This window comes from Aegilops tauschii, chromosome 6 (assembly GCF_002575655.3).
Source record: "Aegilops tauschii subsp. strangulata cultivar AL8/78 chromosome 6, Aet v6.0, whole genome shotgun sequence".
NCBI lineage: Eukaryota > Viridiplantae > Streptophyta > Magnoliopsida > Poales > Poaceae > Aegilops > Aegilops tauschii.
Window position 1 is genome coordinate 325,074,346 of NC_053040.3, and position 23,878 is coordinate 325,098,223.

The window sequence follows — 23,878 nt, forward strand, 5'->3', positions numbered from 1 at the left end:
AGACATAGTTATAAGTGAATGTTGTAGAGGACAGAACACAAATACATGTATATATCAGAATAAGACCAAATCAACATTGTCAAGATAAACATGTAGTTAAATCATTGTTGAAGACAACCCAAATGCGAAGACTATGCAAATGTGACGCCAAATGAAACACTTCAAACAAGGGTTTGATGGTGGCGTTACCCACCGTATAGGAAGTATTAGACCCATACACGACGCACAATTATCGTGACGCTCCGAAGTCAAATTCCGCATTAATGTATTCGCACTTAGAGTGTATGTCTTCATTGATTTGAAGATATACGTTACTTCGTGTGTTTCACATCTAAGTCATCAACATGCATAAATGTTTGGATGTGTGTCCAATTATAGGACATTTGAGGATTCTAAGATATTTAGCTCACACCGCAACTTGCAAAACCTTTTCTCATCCAAGGGCTTTGTGAAGATATCTGCCAATTGCTCTTCAGTGTTGACGCGAATGATATCAATATCTTCCTTGATGACGTGATCTCTGAGAAAGTGATGACGAATTTCAATGTGCTTTTTCTCGAGTGCTGAACTGGATTGTTGGCAATCCTGATGGTGCTTTCATTGTCGCAGTAGAGTGGCACATGCTTCAGGTGAATACCATAGTCCTTGAGAGTTTGCTTCATCCACAGAAGCTGAGCGCAGCAAGATCCAACAGCAATATATTCAGATTCGGCAACGGAGAGAGACACACAGTTCTGCTTCTTTGAAGACCAACAGACAAGTGATCGTCCCAGAAAGTGACATGTGCCTGATGTGGACTTGCGATCAACCTTGTCACCAGCATAATTAGCATCTGAGTATCCAACTAGATCAAACTCTGAGCCCTTTGGATACCATAATCCTAGCATTGGGGTGTAAGCCAAATATCGAAGAATTCGCTTCATAGCTAAGTGATGCGATTCCTTTGGTGCCGCTTGGAATCAAGCACACATGCAAACACTAAGCATTATATCTGGCCTAGATGCACATAAATAGAGTAAAGAACCAATCATGGAGCGGTGTACCTTTTGCTCGAACTCTTTACCATTGGCGTCAGGACTCAGATGACTTTTGGTTGGCATTGGCGTCGTGTATCCTGTACAATCTTGCATTCCAAACTTCTTCAGGCAATCTTTGAGGTATTTTTCTTGAGATATGAAGATGTCGTTGCTTTGCTAACGAATTTGAAGACCAAGGAAGAACTTCAGCTCACCCATCATGGACATCTGATATTGCTCTTGCATCATATGTCCAAACTCATCACTGTATCTCTTGTCAGTGCAGCCGAAGATAATGTCATCCACATAGATTTGACACACAAACAGTTCTCCATCATATGTCTTCGTGAAGAGTGTAGGATCTAGAGATCCAGGTTTGAAGCCTTTGCTCTTCAGGAAGTCTTTGAGTGTGTCATACCAAGCACGAGGAGCTTGTTTGAGGCCATACAATGCCTTGTTGAGCTTGTATACCATATCAGGGTGTTTTGGATCTTCAAAGCCAGGTGGTTGTGCAACATACACTTCTTCTTCAATCTTGCCGTTGAGAAAAGCACTCTTCACATCCATTTGATACAAAAGGATGTTGTGATGGTTGGCATAGGCTAGCAGTATGCGAATGGCTTCAAGCCTAGCCACCGGAGCAAATGTTTCATCGAAATCAACCCCTTCAACTTGAGTGTATCCTTGAGCAACAAGACGAGCCTTGTTTCTGACAACTTGACTATGCTCATCTTGTTTGTTGCGATAGATCCATTTGGTGCCTATGATGTTGTGCTTGCGAGGGTCAGGACGCTTGACTAATTCCCACACATTGTTCAGCTCGAACTATTGTAGCTCTTCTTGCATAGCTTGAATCGATTCGGGTTCCATGAAGGCTTCAGCAACTTTCTTGGGTTCAGATATGGAGACAAATGCAAAGTGCCCACAGAAATTTGCTAGTAGTGTTGCTATTGAACGAGTAAGTGGACCAGGTGCATTGATGATATCAATTATCTTCTCAATCTGTACTTCATTTGCAACACGAGGATGAACTGGATGAAGACTTTGCCCTTGCTGATCATTGTCTTCATTTTGAGCATTGTCTTCAGGTTGATTAGGCGCAGAAATGATAAGTTCCTCTTCAGCCTGTGCCTCTGAAGGTATGATTTCTCCAGTACCCATAAGCTTAATCGATTCACTAGGAGGGACTTCATCTAGTACATTTGGCAGGTGCTCTCTTTGCGAGCCGTTAGTCTCATCGAACCGCACATCCACAGTTTCAACCACTTTATAGTGAAAGAGGTTGAAGACTCTGTAGGAGTGCGAATCCTTTCCGTAACCAAGCATAAAACCTTCATGTGCTTTCGGTGCAAATTTTGAAGTGTGATGTGGATCCTTGATCTAGCACCACCAAATACTCTGAAGTAACTGACATTTGGCTTCTTACCAGTCAGGAGCTCATAGGATGTCTTCTTTAGAAGCTTGTGAAGGTAAACACGGTTGATGACGTGACATGATGTATCAATGGCTTTAGGCCAGAACTTCCTTGGAGTCTTGTATTCATCAAGCATCGTCCGAGCCATCTCAATGAGTGTCTTGTTCTTGCGCTCCACGATGCCATTCTGCTGAGGTGTATATGGAGCAGAGAACTCATGAGTGATGCCCAATGTATCAAGATAAGTGTCGAGGCCTGTGTTCTTGAACTCTGTGCCATTGTCACTTCTGATGTGCTTGATCTTGATGCCATAGTTCGTCATGGCACGATTGGCGAAGAGTCTGAAGACATCCTGCACTTCATTCTTGTAGAGGATTATATGCACCCATGTATATCTTGAATAATCATCAACGGTCACAAACCATAGAGCCAAGCAGTGGTAGTAAGAGTAGAGTAGTGAGTAGGGCCAAATAAGTCCATGTGAAGCAGCTCGAAGGGTTGAGATGTCGTCATGATTGTCTTCGAGGGATGCTTGGCCCTAGTATCTTTCCAGCTTCGCAGGCACCACCCAGATGATCCTTCTTGAACTTGACTCCCTCGATGCCTACGACATGTTTCTTCTTCATGAGAGTGTACAAGTTCCTCATGCCAGCATGCCCTAGCCTCCGATGCCAGAGCCGGCACTCTGAAGCTTTTGCTAGAAGACATACGGCCTACTGTGGTCCAGCTGAGAAATCTACAATATACAGATCATCTTTCTGATACCCTTCAAAGACTAGTGACTTGTCAGATTCCATTAGAACAAGGCAGCAATATTTTCCAAATATTACAATCATGTTCAAATCACAAAGCATTGAAACAGACATTAAGTTGAAACCAAGGGATTCAACAAGCATCACTTTATCCATGTGCTGATCCTTTGAGATTGCAACTCTACCTAGACCCAATACCTTGCTTTTACCAGTGTCAGCAAATGTGCTGTGACTCTTGTCAGATGGACGTAAGGTTGAGTAGATGAGAAGACTTCGATCACCAGTCATGTGATTAGTGCATCCACTGTCCATAATCCATTCTGAAGCATGTGGTGTCATACCCTATAGTACAGTTAGGGGGATAGGCTTCACCAAGGGTATTGTGAAGCATAAACATTTGACGAACAAGCGGATTATCAAAGCCCAGATCGAGGTTAGGGCTGATAGGATGATTGGCAAGCGATTCAGGAACAAAATACATAGTAAGACCATCCGGGCATTTTATCTTGCGCCCCACAAGATGTTTTAGGTCCCCAGCGTAAGCATCAGACGCCTTTGATTTCCGGCTAGAGACCTTTCCCTGCAAAAGAGAGTTAAGTTTTCTTAACCACCCACATTTTTAGGGGTGGCTTCGAATCAATGAGTCTAAGTGCAGCATCTGAGAACTTCGGCTTTGGAGCCTATCAAATAGCCTTGCAGGAGGTGAATAATACTCATATGAATAAGCAAAAAAGTTCTTAGTTTTATGAACATAGCGGTTTGAGGAAACACGCTCATATTCATAGGTCTGAGTATGATTTCCCTGCAAAACATTGGCGTTAGGGTGACTCTGTTGAGTCCTCTGTCTGTATGAAGCCTTTGGACCATATGAATCCTTTGGTCTGGGGTTTGTATTCTTCCCAGGTGCTGTCATGATGACATTCACAGGAAGATTCTCAAGACAACTTTTGGGTACCCAGATCTTCTTCATAGGTGGCCCATTCCTGCAGTTAGTACCAATATACCTGGCAAACACTTCACCGTTCTGATTCTTAAACAGTTTATAGTTTGCATCAAAAGATTCATCAATGATAATCGGGTTAGCACAAGTGAAGCCAGATAAGGTGGATGGATCCACTGAAGGTCCCTTTGCAGCAACCCATGTGGTTTTGGGGTACTGCTCGGGCTTCTAGTAGCAACCATCAACATTCATTTTCCTCTCGAACCCAACACCCTCTTTCCTAGGGTTTCGGTTCAGTATCTGATTTTTTAGGACATCGCATATTGTATGATGCCCTTTGAGACTTTGGTACATTCCAGTCTCAAGCAATGTCTTCAACCTAGCATTTTCATCAGCAATAGTAGTGGTATCCTCAGCAAAGGGGTTAGTTACCACATTAGCAGTTGAAGATATTACAACAGCAGCAGCAGTAGAACATTCAGCAACAGAGGTAGCGTTATCACGCTCAAGGCATTTTTGACATGGTGGTTCAAATCCTCCCTGAGCGGAACTGATCTGTTGAGCGCGAAGTGACTCGTTCTCTTTTTGAAGATCTTCATGAGCCGCTCTCAATTTCTCAAGTTCTTGCTTCCTTTGAAGATAATCGTAGGAAAGCTTTTCATGAGTTGTTGAGAGCGTTTCATGACGACTTTCAAGTTCCTCGTACTTAACATGAAGATTTTTGATGTCTTCAATTAAGGACTGAGATCGGGTCATTTCCGTGTCCAACAGGTCATCGCTTTTGTCTAGCAATTTTTGAATATGTTCCATAGCTTTCTGTTGTTCGGTTACAATTTTAGCAAGTGTTTTGTAGCTAGGTTTGGATTCACAATCTGAGTCATCTTCACTTGATGTTTGAAAGTAAGCATCGCGTGAGTTTACCTTGGCACCACGTGCCATGAAGCAGTAGGTGGGAGCAGAGTCGTCCTTGTCATTAGCATCAGCGTTGGTGATGGAGCCATTGTCTTCAGTGTTGACGATGGACTTGGCAACATAGGTTGCAGCTAGAGCCAGACTTGCAACGCCAGAGTCGGACACCTCCTCAGACACCACCTCTGCCTCCTCAGAAGCAGACTCCTCCTCTGAATCCATCTCGTTGCCAACAAAAGCACGAGCCTTGCCAGATGAGCTCTTCTTGTGTGATGAAGACTTTGAGGATTTCTTCTTCTTCTTGTCATCAGAATCATATTCCTTGCTCTTCTTCTTCTTTTTGTTCTCATTGTCCCACTGAGGACACTCAGAGATGTAGTGACTAGGTTTCTTGCACTTGTGGCATGTTCTCTTCTTGTGGTCATGAGTAGAAGCTTCATCATTTATCGAGCTAGATCTTGAAGACTTTCTGAATCCTTTCTTCTTGGTGAATTTCTGGAACTTCTTCACAAGCATAGCAAGCTCCTTTCCAATGTCTTCGGGATCCCCAGAACTGCAGTCAGATTCTTCTTCAGATGAGGAAACAGCCTTCGCCTTCAAAGCGCGAGTACATCCATAGCTAGGACCATAGATATCTCTTTACTCAGATAACTGGAACTCATGTGTGTTGAGCCTCTCAAGTATGTCAGACGGATCGAGAGTCTTGAAGTCAGGGCGTTCTTGAATCATCAGGGCTAGGGTGTCAAACGAGATGTCAAGAGATCTCAGGAGTGTCTTGACGATTTCATGCTTGGTGATCTCAGTTGCACCGAATGCATGAAGCTCATTTGTGATACCAGTGAGGCGATCAAATGTGAGTTGGACAATCTCATTGTCTTTTCTCTTGAAGCGGTTGAAGAGGTTGCGAAGAACACTGATCGTTGAGTCTCTCTGGGTTGAGATGCCTTCGTTGACCTTGGAGAGCCAGTCCCAAACTAGCTTCGAAGTTTCCAGAGCACTCACACGACCATACTGTCCTTTGGTTAGATGACCATAGATGATGTTCTTGGCAGTAGAATCCAGTTGAACGAACTTCTTGACATTAGCAGGGGTGACACCTTCACCAGTCTTGGGAACACCATTCTTGACGACATACCAGAGGTCGACATAAATGGCTTCAAGATGCATGCGCATCTGATTCTTCAAGTAGGGCTAATCAGTGCCATCGAAGACAGGGCACGCAGTGGAGACTTTGATTATCCCTGCAGTCCACATAGCTAAAACTCCAGGTGGTTAAACCGAATCACACAGAACAAGGGAGTACCTTGCTCTAATACCAATTGAAAGTGCTAGTTATCGACTAGAGGGGGGTGAATAGGTGATTTTTATGAAAGTATTCAAAACATGAGAGTTTCGAAGACAAACAATAGAAATGAACCTATTGACATGCAGCGGAAGGTAGACGACACTAGACAAGCCATAGTCAATTAAGCAATGAAGTGAATGCACGAAGACTATTAGCAGCTAGGTAGTATGGATCAGGGTGGAAGCTGGTATGAAGCCAAACAACAATAGTCGACACACAGTGAAGTCGAAAAGATCAGGCCAGCATGCAAAGACTTCATGAAGGCAAACTGTAAGTAAGGAAAGGGAGGAGATAGAACCAGTTGCTTGGTGAGGACAGGGATTTGTGGGACCAGTTCCAGTTGCTGTGACAACTGTATGTCTGGTTAGGGAGGCTGAGATTCAACTCAGAAGACCGCGTCTTCACCTTATTCCCCTTGAGCTAAGGACACTTAGTCCTCGCCCAATCACTCTGGTAAGTCTTCAAGGTAGACTTCCAAACCTTCACAGACTTCGTTCACCGGCAATCCACAATGACTCTTGGATGCTCAGAACGCGACGCCTAACCGGCTGGAGGATTCACAGTCCTCAAGTGTAACAAGTCTTCAGATCACGCGGACAAAAATACTTCAGTGATGCCTAACACTCTTTGGCTCTGGGTGTTTTGGGCTTTGTCCTTGCAAGGATCTCTCTCTCAAATGCTTCGGAGGTGGGTTGCTCTCAAACGACAAAAGTCATGCACTAACTCTAAGCTGCCATGAATTTATGGTGTAGGGGGTGGGCTATTTATAGCCAGGAGGCAACCCGACCTGATTTGTCCGAAATGACCCTTGGTCACTAAGGAACTGACACGTGTCTAACGGTCAGATTTCAAACACACATGGCAGCTTGAATTGGGCTACAAGTAAAGCTGACTCATCCAGCTCTGGATAAGATTTGCTCTCAATGTCTTCACTCGAAGACATAGGATTTGGTTGAGCATCACTTCTGTCACTCTGACTTTGTTCACTTGGACCCCACTTAACAGTGCGGTTGTTCCTATGACTCAACAAAGAAGAAAAGGAAACTACGAAACAACTATGTCTTCGCACTCCATAGTCTTCACGTGAACGTCTTCTCGAGTCATAATCTTCGTTGTGAATATCTTCACATACCACCATTGTCTTCAATGTCTTCACACATTTTTAGGGGTCATCTCCGGTAGGTAAACCGAATCAATGAGGGACTACAACCTGTGTTATCCTGCAATTCTCACAAACACATTAGTCCCTCGACCAAGTTTGTCGTCAATACTCCAAAACCAACTAGGGGTGGCACTAGATGCACTTACAGCTAGAATGAAATGTGATCCTAAGTTTGCTACTTCACCTATCTTTATTGATGATAAGGATTATGAATTCTCTGTCGACCAAGAGTTAATTACTTTGGTTGAATATGATACTTTCCATGGTTATGAAACTGAAACTATTGTGGCACATCTTACTAAGTTGATTGATATAGCCACCCTTTTTACTCATGATGAGAAGACTCGCTATTACTTTATTCTCAAATTATTTTCTTTCTCATTAAAGGGTGATGCTAAAGCTTGGTACAATACTCTTGCTCCTGGTTGTGTGCGTAGTCCCCAGGATATGATTTATTACTTCTCTAAAAAATATTTTCCTGCTCATAAGAAACAAGCTGCCTTACAGGAAATATTTAACTTTGTTTAAATTAAAGAAGAGTCTCCCACAAGCTTGGGGAGGCTTTGCCAGTTACTTAATGCTTTACCTGATCATCCTCTTAAGAAAAATGAAATACTTGATATCTTCTATAATGGACTAACCGATGCTTCTAGGGACTTCCTAGATAGTTGTGCTGGTTGTGTTTTCAGGGAACGGACTGTTGGACAAGCTGAAGAATTATTGAATAATATATTGAAAATTTATGATGATTGGACTATTCCTGAACCACCGGCTAAACCCACTCCAAAGAAGAGGGGTATATTATATCTTAGTCTTGAAGATATGCAAGGGGCAAAGAAATCTATGAAGGAAAAAAGTACTAAAGCTGAGGTTGTTAAAGATTTACCTCCTATTGAAGAAATACATGGGCTTAATACACCACCACTGCCTAAGGTGGTTGAGGTCAATTCTTTAATGAAGTTCAATGATAATGACAATCCTCACAATATGCACCCTAGTCAATGCCTTTATGAGTTTGAAAACTATATTAGAAAACAAGATCACTTCAATGCAAATGTTATGAAACAATTGAAATATAATTCTGATATGATTGCTCGCTTGAGTGACTTGTTATTTAGAATATCAAATGATATTAGAGGTGTTGGAAAACATGCTTCTATGGTTCAAACTCAATTAGAACAAGTTGCTACATCTCAAAGAGAATTGCTTGATGAAATGAATAACAACATACATGACTTTGCTGTTAGAGTTGCAACTAAAGGAGGTAAAATGACTTAGGAACCACTTTATCCTGAGGGACACCCAAAAAGAATTGAACAGGATTCACTTTATCCTGAGTTTACATTGATGCACCTAGTCCTTCTAGAAAGAAAAAGAAAAAGAAAAATTATAGGCCTTTGCATACTTCTAGTGAACCTGAAATAGAAAAACCTCCTAATAATGATAATGAAACTTCTATCTCTGATGCTGAAACTCAATTTGGTAATGAACACTCACCTAGTGATAATGAAAAAGATAATGATGAGGTTCATGAAGACTCTCAACCAAATGAAAAAGAACCAGACAATGATGTTGAGATAGAACCACCCATTGATCTTGATAACCCACAACCTAAGAATAAAATATATGACAAAAGAGACTTCATTGCTAGAAAACACGGTAAAGAAAGAGAACCGTGGGTTCAAAAACCTATGCCTTTTCCAGCCGTCAACTAAAAAGAAAGATGATGAAGAATTTGAACACTTTGCTGAAATGTTGAGGCCAGTCTTATTGCGTGCTCACTTGACTGATATCTTGAAAATACCTCCTTATGCAAGTATATGAAAGACATCATCACTAATAAGAGAAATACCGGAAGCTAAAATCTCCACTATGCTTGCTAATTACACTTTTAAAGATGGAGTACCTAAAAAACTTGGATATCCGGGAATACCAATTATACCTTGCTCCATCAAAAAGAATTATGTGAAAACTGCTTTGTGTGATTTAGGAGTTGGTGTTAGTGTTATGCCTTTTTATTTATATAAAAGACTTGTTTGAATAAACTCACACCTACTGAAATATCTTTGCAAATGGGTGACAAATCAACTGCCATACCTATCGGTATCTATGAGGATGTGCCCGTTGTTGTTGCTAATGTTACTATTCTAACTGACTTTGTTATACTTGAGATTCCAGAGGACGACAACATGTCGATTATCCCTGGTAGACCCTTCTTGAATACTACAGGGGCTGTTATTGATTGCAATAAAAGCAAGGTCACTTTTCATATCAATGGTAATGAGCATACGGTGCACTTTCCGAAGAAACAATTCCAAGTGAATGGTATTAATGTTATTGAAAAGTCACCGACAATCACTATTGGAAGTTTTCAAATACCTCTACCTACTGTCAAAAAGATATAAGAAATGCTTATTGTTGGGGAAATGCATATCCCCATTGAGGTAACTTAGTGATTTACGAAAGTTCTTCGGTTTCATGCTAATCGAAAGTGGTTGTTAATAAGACTTGATCAACCTTATTAATGGATCATTTTTGAACGGTATGAAGTTGATGAATTTAGTAAGCACTACCTTCTGTCCCTACTTTTAGTTTTCTGTTTTTATTAGTTAAATAAAATAAAATGCCATGCTTTGTCTGTTTTCTGAATTTCCCATGCAATAAAAAATGACCCAAAAATAAAAGTTCTTAGAATGCCCTGAAAACTTAATACGATTTTTTTATGAATATTTCTGAATTTCTGGTGCAAATAATATCAGAGGGAGGTGCACCAGGTAGGCACAACCCACCTGGGCGCGCCAGGACCCTCAGGCGCGCCCTAGTGGGTTGTGGTCCCCACGTGGGCCCCCTCACTTATCTATTCGTCTCACATCATCACTTACCTCCAAAAAAATGTCCATTGCTCTCTCTCCCCTGTTCTTTCCCTCAAACCCACGGATTTCGATCTCTTTGCTCGAAGCTCCGTTTCTGAAACTGTTTCGTGGGATTGTTCCTTGGTATGTGACTCCACCGTTTGTCTATTAGTTTTTGTTTTAGTGGTTTATATTTCAAATAATTAGCTACTCTTGGTGCTGCTGTAGATGTGCTTGCATGTTGAATTCTTAGAGTTCTAAGTAGTTTGAATGCTTGATATGTCCTCTATGCATCCCTATGAGTAGTTGGTATCAATTTAATAAAGTTTTGTTGACAAATTTTTGTCACCCCAAAAAATTTCAGAAATTGTACGTGGACATTATGAACCTATTTGGAAGGAGTTCTTCGAGGAGGCGATCCTCGGGGACATCTTCTAGTGATAGTTCTGCCCGTCGGTCTTATGTTGAACCAAGTGAAAGTTCCACACTTTCTGTTGGGGAAGAAGAAGGGAAAAGAGGGGTTTGCGGCAGTTAAGGCGGACATGAGTAAGGCGTATGATCGATTAGAATTGAGCTTTTTGTCTGCCACGATGAGCAAGCTGGGATTCAAACAGTGTTGGGTGGATCTAACCATGAAGTGCGTAACCTCAGTTAAATATCAAATTAAAGTGAACGGCGTGCTATCTCAACAATTCAGTCCTGCTTGTGGGTTGCGGCAAGGCGATCCTATATCGCCCTACCTCTTTGTCATTTGTGCGGAGGGGCTCTCGGCACTTCTCCATGATGCACAAAGGAGGGGTCGTATTAGCGGGGTGAAGATCTGCACGAATGCACCGGCTGTGTTTCATCTTCTATTCGCTGATGACTCCATGCTCTTGCTTAAGGCGTGTTCGGAGGAGGCCACAGCGTTATGAGGAGTCCTTGAGCTGTATGAGCAGTGCTCGGGACAGTGCATCAACACGGAAAAGTTGGCTGTAATGTTCAGTCCAAACACGCCGGCGGCGACATGGAACTTGGTTAAACAGACCATACAAACCAGAGAGAGAATTGGAATGAAAAGTACCTAGGCCTCCCAGTACATGTGGGCAAATCAAAGAAGAAAGCCTTTGCTTACATTAAAGGCTCAATGGCGGGGAAGGTTTATGGCTGGCAGGAGAGGTTGATAGTGAAAATGGGGAAGGAGACCCTGGTGAAAGCAGTTGCGCAGGCCATCCCAACATTCGCCATGTCATGCTTCTATCTGACCAAGTCATTTTGCTAGGAGTTGAGCTCGCTTATGGGAATGTATTGGTGGAGTCAGCAAGAAAAGGAGAACACTCTACACTGGATCAGTTGGGACAAGCTAACGATGTCAAAAGCTCAGGGGGGCTCGGGTTTAGGGATATGCATAGTTTCAACATAGCTATGCTGTCAAGGCAGATTTGGAGGTTGATCCAAAACCTGGAGTCCCTTTGTGCACAGATCCTGAAGGCTCGGTATTTCCCCCACACCCATGTTCTAGATGCTGTGGTAAAGGATGGTATTTCTTATTCTTGGAGAAGCCTCCTTCATGGTTTGCAACTTTCAAAGAAGGATACATTTGGCGAGTTGGGGATGGCACTCAGGTGCGGATCTGGTCCGACCCTTGGCTGCCTAGGCCGGGTCGAGGAAGGTTGTAACACCTAGAGGGGCCTGCTTGCTTCAACATGTCTGCGACCTGATCAGCCCCATAACCGGAGGTTGGGATGAGCAACTCGTCCGTGAGACCTTTTAGCCTGTTGATGCAGCTACGATCCTGCAGATCCCATTGCGTGAAGGTGTTGAAGACTTCATTGCCTGGCAATTTGAACCAAAAGGAGTACGCACAGTCAAGAGTGCATACAAGCTACACGTCTAGTTGGAGAAAATGGAACATGATGGCAATGCGAGCAGCAGCACGGGTCTACCGGGGAACCTTGACATGTGCAGTGATGACTCATGGAAGAGGTTGTGGAAGTTACCTTGTCCCAGGAATATTCACATGTTTGCATGGCAGACAAAGCATGAGTCGCTGGCTTTGCGGACAAACCTTGTGCGAAGAGGGGTGCAAGTCGAGGACAAATTGTGTCTATTCTATGGACGAGTAGAGGAAGACGGGGTACACTTGTTTGTCAAGTGTAAGCTAGTGAAGGAAGTATGGAGGGATCTCTCATTGGAGAAAGAAAGAATGGCGCTGGAGCGGATCACGTCTGTGCATGTGATGTTTGACTTCCTTTGGGGGCTAGATGAGAAAAAGTGCATCCTAATTCTGACATTCTGGTGGCTTTGGTGGAGCAACCAGAATAAAGTGAGGGAAGGAGAGTTAGCGGACACGGCTGCGGACGTGGTGAGACAGGCGAGATGCTGCGCATTAGAGTACCACCAAGTCTATGCACAAGGAGTGGCGAGTCCAGACAGAACATCCTGGAAGTATCCTCCGAGCGACAAGATCAAATTCAACCTCGGCGGATTGCACGTGCCAGGTGAGTCACATGCAGGATGGGTCTTGGTGGCGAGAGACGCAGACGACACTGTCCTATGTGCAAGAGCAGGACGGAAGGAGTACATCGCTGACGCTTTCGCTGCCGAAGTCCACGCTATGGCTGAAGTTGTCTCCTTTGCTGCGGACATGGGTATGTTGCGAGTTATATTCGAGACCGATTCCCAACTGCTAGCGGATGCCATGGATTTGCGGAAGGTAGACTCCTCTGCGTACTCGGCGATCATTGAAGACACAAAGCTCCAACTCAAGCTGTGGTTTTCACACCATGAAATAACGTTTTGTAAGCGGCATGCGAACTCTGTAGCTGACGAACTTGCTAAGTTTGGTCGTTTATGTGATGTAAACCACTCTGTGCAGTGGGAGTCGGATGTACCAGCCTTCGTGGCTGCATGTGCTCTGGGCGATTTGCCTGGGCACCAGTAATAGACAAGCTATGCTTGACCCTCAAAAAAGTGAAAGTTCCACACGAGATTTCGCCACCAAAACCAGCTTATGGCCTTGCAATGAGTATATGGTGCATGTGGGCATTAAGGAGGAATTTGAGCAATATGTTCACAATGCCGGTCTCGGTCCCTACCTTTCAGATAAGTGCGACCAGCGCCAACTTCTCACTGAATCATTTCTCAAAGGATTTAAATTTTTCCCCCGTGAGTCTAGGGTGTCTTTTATGCTTTATGATAGTCCTTTTACCATTTCACTAGAGAATTTTGCTTACCACTGCAAGCTCCCGTCTTGGGGTTCGCTTGGCGAACCACCAAAGGCTGAGTTCGAAACATTCTTGACTAGTCTTTGTTACGGTGAAAGGAGGGGAGTAACACAAGGTAGAATAAAGAGCATTCATTTTCATGCAATTTAGTACTTTGCATTATTTAACGGGAAATGCATAGTAGGCAAGCAAGACTGTAGTACACTTTGTGCTCCAGACTTGAGCCTCATACACACTGCTCTCGCCGGTGAAAGGAATTATAACCTTGGAGCAATTGTTGCACGCAGACTTCAGCACAATGCTAACGGTGGCTGGTTCTATGGTGGAATTTATGCCACACGTTTAGCACGAGGGTTGGGTGTTTCACCTTTGCCCTTTGATCCTATCCTACCTACACAGTATTTAGATTTTAACACCTTAAAAGACCATAAGATCCTTAAGGGAAAGATTGATAACTTCACATACAGCCTATAGTTTAAACAATCGTCTGTTGTGCAAACATATTTGCATGCGCCTGCTCTTTTTGACTATCACAGAAAGGGAAGATATTTTGTTCTTGACAGTGAGGCCCGAGCTCACAACGCAGCAGTGGAGGCAGCACGGTAGGCCAAGGCGTCCGCACCGAGAGCCTCCGTGAGCTACCACGCCGACTACTATCCAGGCTACTGATCGACTACCAAGTTAGGCCAAAAGCCTAAGCTTGGGGGAGTACGTGTTTCCACCGACTTTACATTCATGTCCACTTGTTTTGTTAGTCGGTGTTCACACTTTTTCATTGTATCATCCATGCTTAGATTTATTTTCTTGCTTTCTTCTTGTGTGTTTGAAAAACTTTAGAAAAAACCAAAAAAAATCAGTTGTAGCTAGTTTACTTTCTATGCATGCTTAGTAGTAATATTAAAAAGAAAACCCAAAAAGAATTCCTTGTTCTTCTTTTGCTTGTTGGTAGCTTTCCCGTAAAAATAGTTTTTTTCGTTTTTGCTTTTCTCTTTTATTTGCTTGTTCAAGAAAAACAAAAACTCCAAAAATATTTTAGTGTGTTTTTCCAAATTTCTTTTCTTTTTATTTGAGTTGTGACGAGAAGAAGACCACGATGAAAATGTTGAGTGGCTCTTATATGAATATTTGTTGAACTAATAAAGAGCACATTTTACCTTGTCTTCTCCTGTTGAATCATTTTTTTGCAGATTCCAGCTTAGTCTACGGCATTCTTTCACTATTGTTATTTTCATATCGTTCGGTCATGCAAGTGAAAGGCAATAATGACAACATTCGATGAACTGGTCATGGTAGAGAGAAACGGGTATGAACTCGACTTGTTCTGTTTGTGTAAATATGTCCTAGTATCCATGATTCAGCCCATTATGATTAAACATGTTTGCAATCACGATTAGAGATTATAGTTTCTCATGCCATGCATAAGTAGCTGGGAGTGATAATTATTTATCTTGGATATCAACATTAAGTTAAAATGATTGTGATGTAGTATGATGATATGGTACCCTCCTCTGAATGTTCGAGTGGCTTGACTTGGCACATGTTCATGCATGTAGTTGAATCAAAACCAACATAGCCTCTATGATATTTATGTTCATGGTGTTCATATCCTACTCATGCTAGTGTCCAATGTTACTTATGCATAATGCATGGTTATGACCGTTGTTGCTCTCTAGATGGCTGCTTCTCAATCTAATTGCTAGCCTTCGCCTGTACTAAGTGGGAATTCTTCTTGTACATCAAAAACCTTGAACCCAAAGTTATTCCAGATGAGTCCACCATACCTACCTATATGCGGTATTACCCTGCCGTCCTAAGTAAATTTGCATGTGCCACCTCTAAAAACTTCTAAATAAATATCCGTTTTGTGTGCCTGGATCATTCATGGAACGATAGAGGTGGTCGGTATCTTCCATCCTAAGCGGGTTATTCCCTGGTCGAGTGTTTATTCACTCGCCAACGCACGAGAAAAGGGCGGTAATAGGGATGCCCAGTCCCAAACTGCAAAATACAAAAAGAGTTAATCACTCGAACAATCAAACAAAAACTCCCAATGGAGTTAAAACCTTTACTTTTATCACTTGGGAACCGCCACTAGCGTGCTTAGGATGGAAGATATTCATAACTGATGGTTGTGAAGTAAATGAGAAGGGTGCATGTCTCAAAATATCATTTACCTCTGTCTTAAAAATTGAGCTCTCGCACCTCTGCAAATCACTGCTTCCCTCTGCGAAGGGACTATCTATTTACTTTTATGTTGTGTCATCACCTTCTAAAACAAGTGCTAGAACCTGAGAGCATAGCTGTCATGATTTATGCATCGTGTGTAGCTAATGTTGGGTGCATCATGACTGGATCTTTTCTACCATGAATTACAATGTTTAGTCGCTACTTGAACTTTGGAGGTGCTCTGCATTTATGGTTTGCGGTCTCAGAAAGGGCTAGCGAGATACCACTTGTCATAATATGTTTAGTCGCTACTTGAACTTTGGAGGTGCTCTGCATTTATGGTTTGCGGTCTCAGAAAGGGCTAGCGAGATACCACTATTGTCATAATATATCATGGTTATTTTGACAACGTGTTGCCATTTGAGATACCTTATTATTGCTCGCTAGCTAATTATGTCATTGATATGAATCATTATAATCTTTAAGAGTTATTGTCGGCATGGTTAGTTATAATGTGGCTGAAAACCCGGGTGCTGTTTAAGCCTATTTTATGCAAACAAGAGCAAAAGAGTTCATAAAAGTTTTTCTTTTTCACTTTCAGTTTATCAACTGAATTGCTTGAGGAGAAGCAAATGTTTAAGCTTGGGGGAGTTGATACGTCTCCAACGTATCTACTTTTCCTAACGCTTTTCCTCTTGTTTTGGACTCTAATTTGCATGATTTGAATGAAACTAACCCCGGACTGACGCTGTTTTCAACAGAACTACCATGGTGTTGTTTTTGTGCAGAAATAAAAGTTCTCGGAATGGAACGAAACTTTGCGAGGATTTTTTATATCAATAATAAGAATTTCTGGAGCCAAGACCTGCAGGAGAGGGGCACATGGGTGGGCACAACCCACCATGGCGCGCCCCCTCTCCTGGCGCGCCTAGCTGGGTTGTCCCCACCTGATGGCCTCGCAGACAGTGATTCCAATGCTATAAAATCCTATTTTTGGAGAAAAAATCAGGGAGAAAGAATTATCGCGATCCACGAGAGCCAAGCCCTATTCTTCCTCGGGAGGGCAGATCTGGAGTCCGTTTGGGGCTCCGGAGAGGGGGGTCTTCGTTCTTCGTCATCACCAACCCTTCTCCATCGCCAATTCGATGATGCTCCCCACTGGGAGTGAGTAGTTCCTTCGTAGGATCGCTGGTCAGTGAGGAGTTGGATGAGATTCATCATGTAATCGAGTTAGTTTTGTTAGGGCTTGATCCCTAGTATCGACTATGTTCTAAGATTGATGTTGCTATGACTTTTCCATGCTTAATGCTTGTCACTTTGGGCCCGGGTGCCATGAACTCACATCTGAACCGTTTATGTTATCACCATTATATCCATGTTCTAGATCCGATCTTGCAAGTTATAGTCACCTACTACATGTTATGATCCGGTAACCCCGGAGTGACAATAACCTGGACTTCTTCCGGTGATTACCGTAGTTTGAGGAGTTCATGTATTCACTATGTGTTAATGCTTTGTTTCGGTTCTCTATTAAAAGGAGGCCTTAATATCCCTTAGTTTCCAATATGGACCCCGCTGCCACGGGAGGGTAGGACAAAAGATGTCATGCAAGTTCTTTTAATAAAGCATGTATGACTATTTACGAAATACATGCCTACATTATATTGACGAACTGGAGCTAGTGTCGTATCGCCCTAGGTTATAACTGTCTCATGATGGATATCATCCAACAAGTCACCGATCCAATGCCTATGAATTTATCCTATATTGTTTCTGCTAAGTTACTGCTGCTATCATCACTATTACACTTGCTACAAAATTACTACTATCACTATTACTGTTATTGTTGCTACTGTTACTACTATCAAAACTATCAAACTACTTTGCTACTGATCACTTTGCTGCAGATAATTAATCTCCAGGTGTGGTTGAATTGACAACTCAGCTGCTAATACCTTCAAATATTCTTTGGCTCCTCTTGTGTCGAACCTATAAATTTGGGTTGAATACTCTACCCTCAAAAACTGTTGCGATCCCATGTACTTGTGGGTTATCATCCCCTTGCATGCGGTTCGGTGCAACTGCTCTTGGTTGCTGTGTTGTGGTCGTCGTCGGAGGCTGCTGATACGTCTCCGGCGTATCTATAATTTTTGCTTGTTCCATGCTGTTATATTATCATTTTTGGATGTTTTACAATCATTTTATAGCAACTTTATATCATTTTCTGGGACTAACCTATTGACATAGTGCCCATTGCCAGTTGTTGTTTTTTACTTCAAAGAAAATCAGTACAAACAGATTCCAAACGCAGCGAAACTTTTTGGAGAATTTTTTTGGCCCAGAAGACACCTGATGGGCCAAAGTACCAGAGGGGGGCTCCGAGGGGAGCACAACACACCAGGGCGTGCCCAGGAGCCCAGGCACGCCTAGGTGGGTTGTTATAACATCCCAAATTTCAATTTGGATGTTATCATTAGGTCATCATATGCATCCATGATTTGTGCATTTTCGAATTTGGTTTATTTGGACATTTTGATCCTAGTAGCCTTAAGCAACTCAAGGACCAATTGAGAGAGTTGGAGGTTTTCACAAAAATCCAATTTTGAATTTTTCTCAATTAGTAATTTGGATCAAAGTGGTTGTATTCAAATTAATTTTCCAATTATTTCAATTGAAATAAAAGAGAGAAGATAATATGACTTCTTCAAAACAGCTAGGAAATGTTGGAAATTTAATTTTAAATAAAATTATATTTTATTTGAATTTTATCTGAAATTTTATTCATTTAAATTAGGGAAAATGTGCATTTTAAAAAATTGCATTTAGCCGAGAAAAATGTTCACTTTGTCCTAAATATTAGGAGAGGACGGTGAAAATTGTTTATGGAATTTTAGGATTTTTATTTTATTTTACTTGGATTTTTCTTCATGGCGAAATTATTAAAAAAAAAGGTTTCGGACCGAACTGGGCCGAAGGCCCAGCCGACCCAGCGTGCCACCGCCTTCCCCGCCGTGCCCGAGCCAGACTCCGCCGGAGTCCGAGCCGCCGCCGCCTCGCCTGTCGCCCCTCCCCCAAGTCGGACCCCCCGACCTCCTTATAAGCCGCCGCCCCGCCACCCCGTCCTCCTCATCAAGCCGTCACCGCCGCCCACGCAGCAGTAGCAGCAGCAGTCGCCGCCGCCACCGAAAGCGCCGCCGCCGCCGTCGTTCGCCACGCCGTCTGCCGCGCCACCCCGCCATGCAGCCGCCGTCGCCCGCGCCGCCGCCGGAGCCGCCGATCCAATCCGATGTGATCCACCACCGGTTTTTCTCGCGAACCGGTATAACCGCCGAAAACCCGCCCCGGTTTTTTTAAGTTTCGGTTTTCTTTTTTAGATCGGTTAATTTTATTAGGTTAGTTTAATTTGTGAACGTTCGTTCGTTTAGATCTGTTAGTGAATGTTTTCGTTCATTAGGTTCTGTTAGCGAACATTAATTTGTTAGATTTTTCTTTTTAGTTTTATGTTCGGCCAGTGACCTATCCGCAATTAGTTTTCTTACAGATTAGTCCCTGATCTTTAAACCATCACAACTTTTTGCTCGCTTATCCAAATCCAACGGAACCAACGCCAAATTCTTCGTCTTGATCCCCTCTATTCAGATAAACAACTGGAACATGATTTTGCAAATTTAAGATTTGGTTTCACGCAGATTTGAATTCGAACTTCTTTTGATCGTAGTTTGAGTTTCGTAATTCCGATTTGATCGATTCTTTTTGCAAATCGAAGTTCTTCGCTTATGCTTTCTGTTTAGATCTTTTATTTTGGTTTTACCTCTGCATCTTATGCTTGAGTGCTTATGTATGCTATTGTTTGTCCACGATAGAGTTTACGGAGTGCGAAGCTTGCTACTACGGATCTCTAGGGTTTTCCGATCGTCAGCAAGGCAAGTAACACTTTGATCATATCCCTTTATTACCCAATTTTTATGCATTAGTTTCAACCCTCAAACATTGCATGAGTAGGATTGGTAACATGTGTATATGGGAAGTAGTTGTTGAGGTAGGAACCTATTGTCTTTTATCAACCCTAGAATTATACGTTATGCTCATACACTACAAAAAAATACACTTCCGTGATGATACGTGTTTCTCACAGTAGGTCACGTTTTCTGTCATGCATGTACATCCATAATAAATTTATGACAGAATCAAGATAGTCATACATGTGCTGTCGTAGAAGTGTTCCATGACATTACCAAAATTATCATCACGGAAGTGTCCACTTCCATGACGATAAATCGCGCGTCATAGAAGTGCTTTCGTCAAGGGTGACCGACACGTGGCATCCACCGTAACGGAACGCCGTTAAGCTATCGGGTCCGGTTTTGGATCCGATAACCCGTTAACAGCCCCGACCAATGGGGATTTTCCACGTGTAAAATCATCATTTGCTGGAGGAAACACATGTCGGCTCACCGTTGGGACAGATGTCATCCACTCATTGGACCCAAAGCGCCTATGATACATCGACACGTAGCACGGCCCAACAGAGGCCCATTCCTGTGAAAAGGCCGGCCTGTTTGACTTGGTAAAAGGGTGGCAGGCCGGCCCACGACAAGCCTCTTAACGGCATGTTCGCATATAGCCCATTTACATCCCGCTAACCCAGGGCCCGTTTACGGCCTATCCGAATTAGGCCCAGTAGCATCATCTGGGCCGTCCAATATAATACCAACTCATTTTTAACTTCCGGCCCATGTATGGCCCATGACGTCTTTCGGCCCATATGAGGCCCTTTGTAACTCTCGGCCCATTAACGGCCCGTGGTAAAACTGGCCCGTAATGAACAGTGTATCACTTTTTACCCATTAACGGCACGTGGTGAAACTGGCCCGTAATGAATAGTGTATCACTTCATACCCATTAATGGCCCATTATTCCATTGGGCCGTTTCCAGCCCATGTTAACTTTCGGCCTTCTCAGGGCCCATTTATTCTTGGGCTCATTTCCAGCATTCGGTTACTTACGGCCCGTTACTGTCATTTTCTGCTTGTGGGCCAAATTCAGCCCGTGGTTACAGTCGGCCCGTTTGTGGCCCGTTAATACATCGGGCCGTTTTCATGTCAAAAAAACCTGTTGGGTTGTTTTCATATAGTTATCAAATACGGCCTATTAACGGCCCGTTATTGTCCACGAATAGTAGGCCCATGATTGGCGAAATGATGATAAACCCCGTAGAAGGCCCATGGATCCTACGACCCATAAAAGGCCCATGGATCATATAGCCCGTAGAAGGCCCATGGATCCTACGGCCCGTATAGAAGGCCAATGAATCCTATGGCCCGTAGAAGGCCCATGGATCATACGGCTCGCAGGAGGCCCATGGTTACAACAGTCCGTGTGTTGCCATGATTCTTTTGGCCTAGTTTCCAAAAATAGGTTATTGTGGCCACTAGAAAAACACAGAAAAAGAACTGCAGTGACTGCAAGCAAACAACTAAACAAGACAATAAGGAAATAAATAAGCAAGCAATTAACGCTAGCCTATTACCGCTATTACACATATTACATCCACTGGGCATCAAAGTTTGCCACCAGTGCAAATATAGGGAACAAAGCAGCATATTACATACACTGGCCGTCAAAATTGGCCACCAGTGCAAATAAACGCGGCAGCAAAACAAGGGCATAACTGAAACAACTTCAGAAGAGCTCAAGAAACGTTATCCTGGGTATCCACCATGCTGGCAATAAGCTTAACAAGCTTATTAGCTTTGTCCCATTTGGCGCTAAGATCCTCCAACGCTTGCTGTTGCACCAGAAAGTATGCATCTGAATGCTCCAGGGACTTCCGCAGTCCTTCCGCTTCTTGTCACAGCACAACTGATCGATGTCTTTCAGCTTGTAGTTGAGACTCAAGAAACTGAACTGATTCAGACAGTGAGTTTGAATAGCTTGTGCAAGCAGTAGTGGCCAGTAACTCGAACACTAAACCAAGACAGGACTTTGGGGTTGTCTCACTGTCTTCGAGATAGTCTTCCTTAGCTGTTTTATCAGCTTTGTTGGAGACCAACAAGGATGTGTCACTATCCTGAACCTTATCTGCATTACTTCCTTTACCATTGCTTAATAAGGCACTCTTCCCCAATATTCTGTCAGCATTCTAAAAGAAGAAACAAGCAGACACATAACAGGTTTAGCATGTACTAGTATATGAAACTCATTTCGGTGAACCAGTTCATTAGTAAGGTGGACAGGATTAAACTACCAAGTCTTCTATTGCCAAGTACTAGTACATAATAAAAGCATCAAACAAACATATATCTATGTCCTATGGTCACTGCATTGTCTTGCCAAATCAAAATAGAGACACGGTCAAATCATATCAGTTCAAGACAAAGCAGCAGTGAAAGAATACAAAGCGTGGGAAACTACATGGCACAACAAGATTTCAGATGGGTACCACGGGTCTACATGTACAACAACACTATTGGCTCTGTTGTGATGCTAGTAATGTGCATGATATGAGAAGTCAACTGTATACACAATTGAAATTGAAATCAACAAAGCTATTGATAAGAGCAAGCATGTTAAAGAAACATGCGTGAACATACCTGCTGTGCCATTGGAGTTTCGATTGGATCCTTCAATTTAAATATAAGTTTGTATGAGTAAATACAGTGATACAAGAGCAAAGCAGTATGCATGATAGCAATCATAGTTAAAAAAAGGCGCGCCTAAGTGAGCGCTTAAGCGCGCCTAGGCTCTAGGCGTTGGCAAAACACATTGTGCATAACTGCGCATAAGCATGCGCTTTGGTCAGTAAAGCACAAGGCGGTGGCAAAATACACAATTAACACCTAGCGCTTTTTTGAACTATGATAGCAATGGAATCTTAAATTAGAACAGTTGTTCTTCAGGTTTAGGCACTTGTTCTACATGAACAGAGTACAGTAAGACGCAACAATATAGTACTTAAAAATAGAAAATGAGCTCATAGACCTTACCACATTCTTGGTTCGGGACCAGTACAGAACAAGGCATTCCCAGTCATCGTCCAGTAAATGTGTCTCAGGAGAACGTAAGGGAATTTGATGAGTTTCTTTGCCGGTGAAGTACGTTTTCTTCAGGTAATTCCGATACTGTCACCAAGCATTCTTGAAGGTAGCAGAGGTATTAGCACAGGTTACCTCATCCTGAGTTTCCAAATTGGTCCTTCTCTATAGAGAAAAATGGGAAAATTTGTTGTATTATAACCATCATGGAGGTAGGATGTATGGGACAAAGCAAAGTAATTGCCATGAATAACATGACTTACACATAACTCCTGGACAAACACCTGCAACTGGCATTTTCCTTCATCTTCAGTATAATATTTCCAAGATGGGAAGATACGCACATACGATTTAACAACATCAAATGCGATAGATGCTAAACTACGACTAGCTGGTTGTGCTTCCTCCACAGGAATAGGCATACTAACTGGTGGAGTTGGGGTTCGCCGTGGTAGTATTGGCCCTTTGGGCACTGGAGCTGCCTTACTAACTGCTCTTGTTTGGGAGCTCTGTGGTGGAGATGGTGCTGTGTCAACAGGAACTGGGTTACTATCTGCTGGGGTTGGGGTTAGATTGGGTGAAGCTGGTTCTCTGTCCATCGCAGTAGGGGTACAATCTGCGAGAGTTTGGGTTATGTGTGGTAGGGCTGGTTCTCGTGCATGTACAACCGGAGTGCTATCTCCACCAAGAGGTAGCCTGTTTTATTTGAAGACCGTGTTTTTAGTCCGCTAGATGCTGGCATCACCCGCTCCAATTCAAATGGCTGATAAACAGGAAACATAGTTGAATGTACAGACATTGCATGAGAGACAGATGCAATAGATAGTGTGGAAAAAACAGGACATGAAATAGTTGACATGTATATTGTTTAACTAAAACGGATAGCATGACATAATTTCACATATATGATGTCTATCTAAACTGGATAGCATAGCATAACATAATTCAAAGATATGATGAATAACTAAATAGGATCGCATGACATAATTCACCTACATGTTATCTAAGTAATCAGGATCACATCATTTAATTCACATATGTGATTTATATGCTAAACAAAGGGCATTAGATATGATGTCTGA

At 42.7% G+C, this 23,878-nt stretch overlaps 1 protein-coding gene across 1 annotated transcript; it reads left to right on the plus strand.

Annotated features, from left to right (window-relative positions):
• Window positions 1–12,275: 12,275 nt before the first annotated feature.
• On the plus strand, window positions 12,276–13,313 carry LOC141026058 (uncharacterized). Its single transcript, XM_073502011.1, has one exon. The coding sequence runs from the start codon at window positions 12,276–12,278 to the stop codon at window positions 13,311–13,313; it is 1,038 nt and encodes a 345-aa protein (XP_073358112.1).
• The last annotated feature ends 10,565 nt before the right edge of the window (window positions 13,314–23,878 follow it).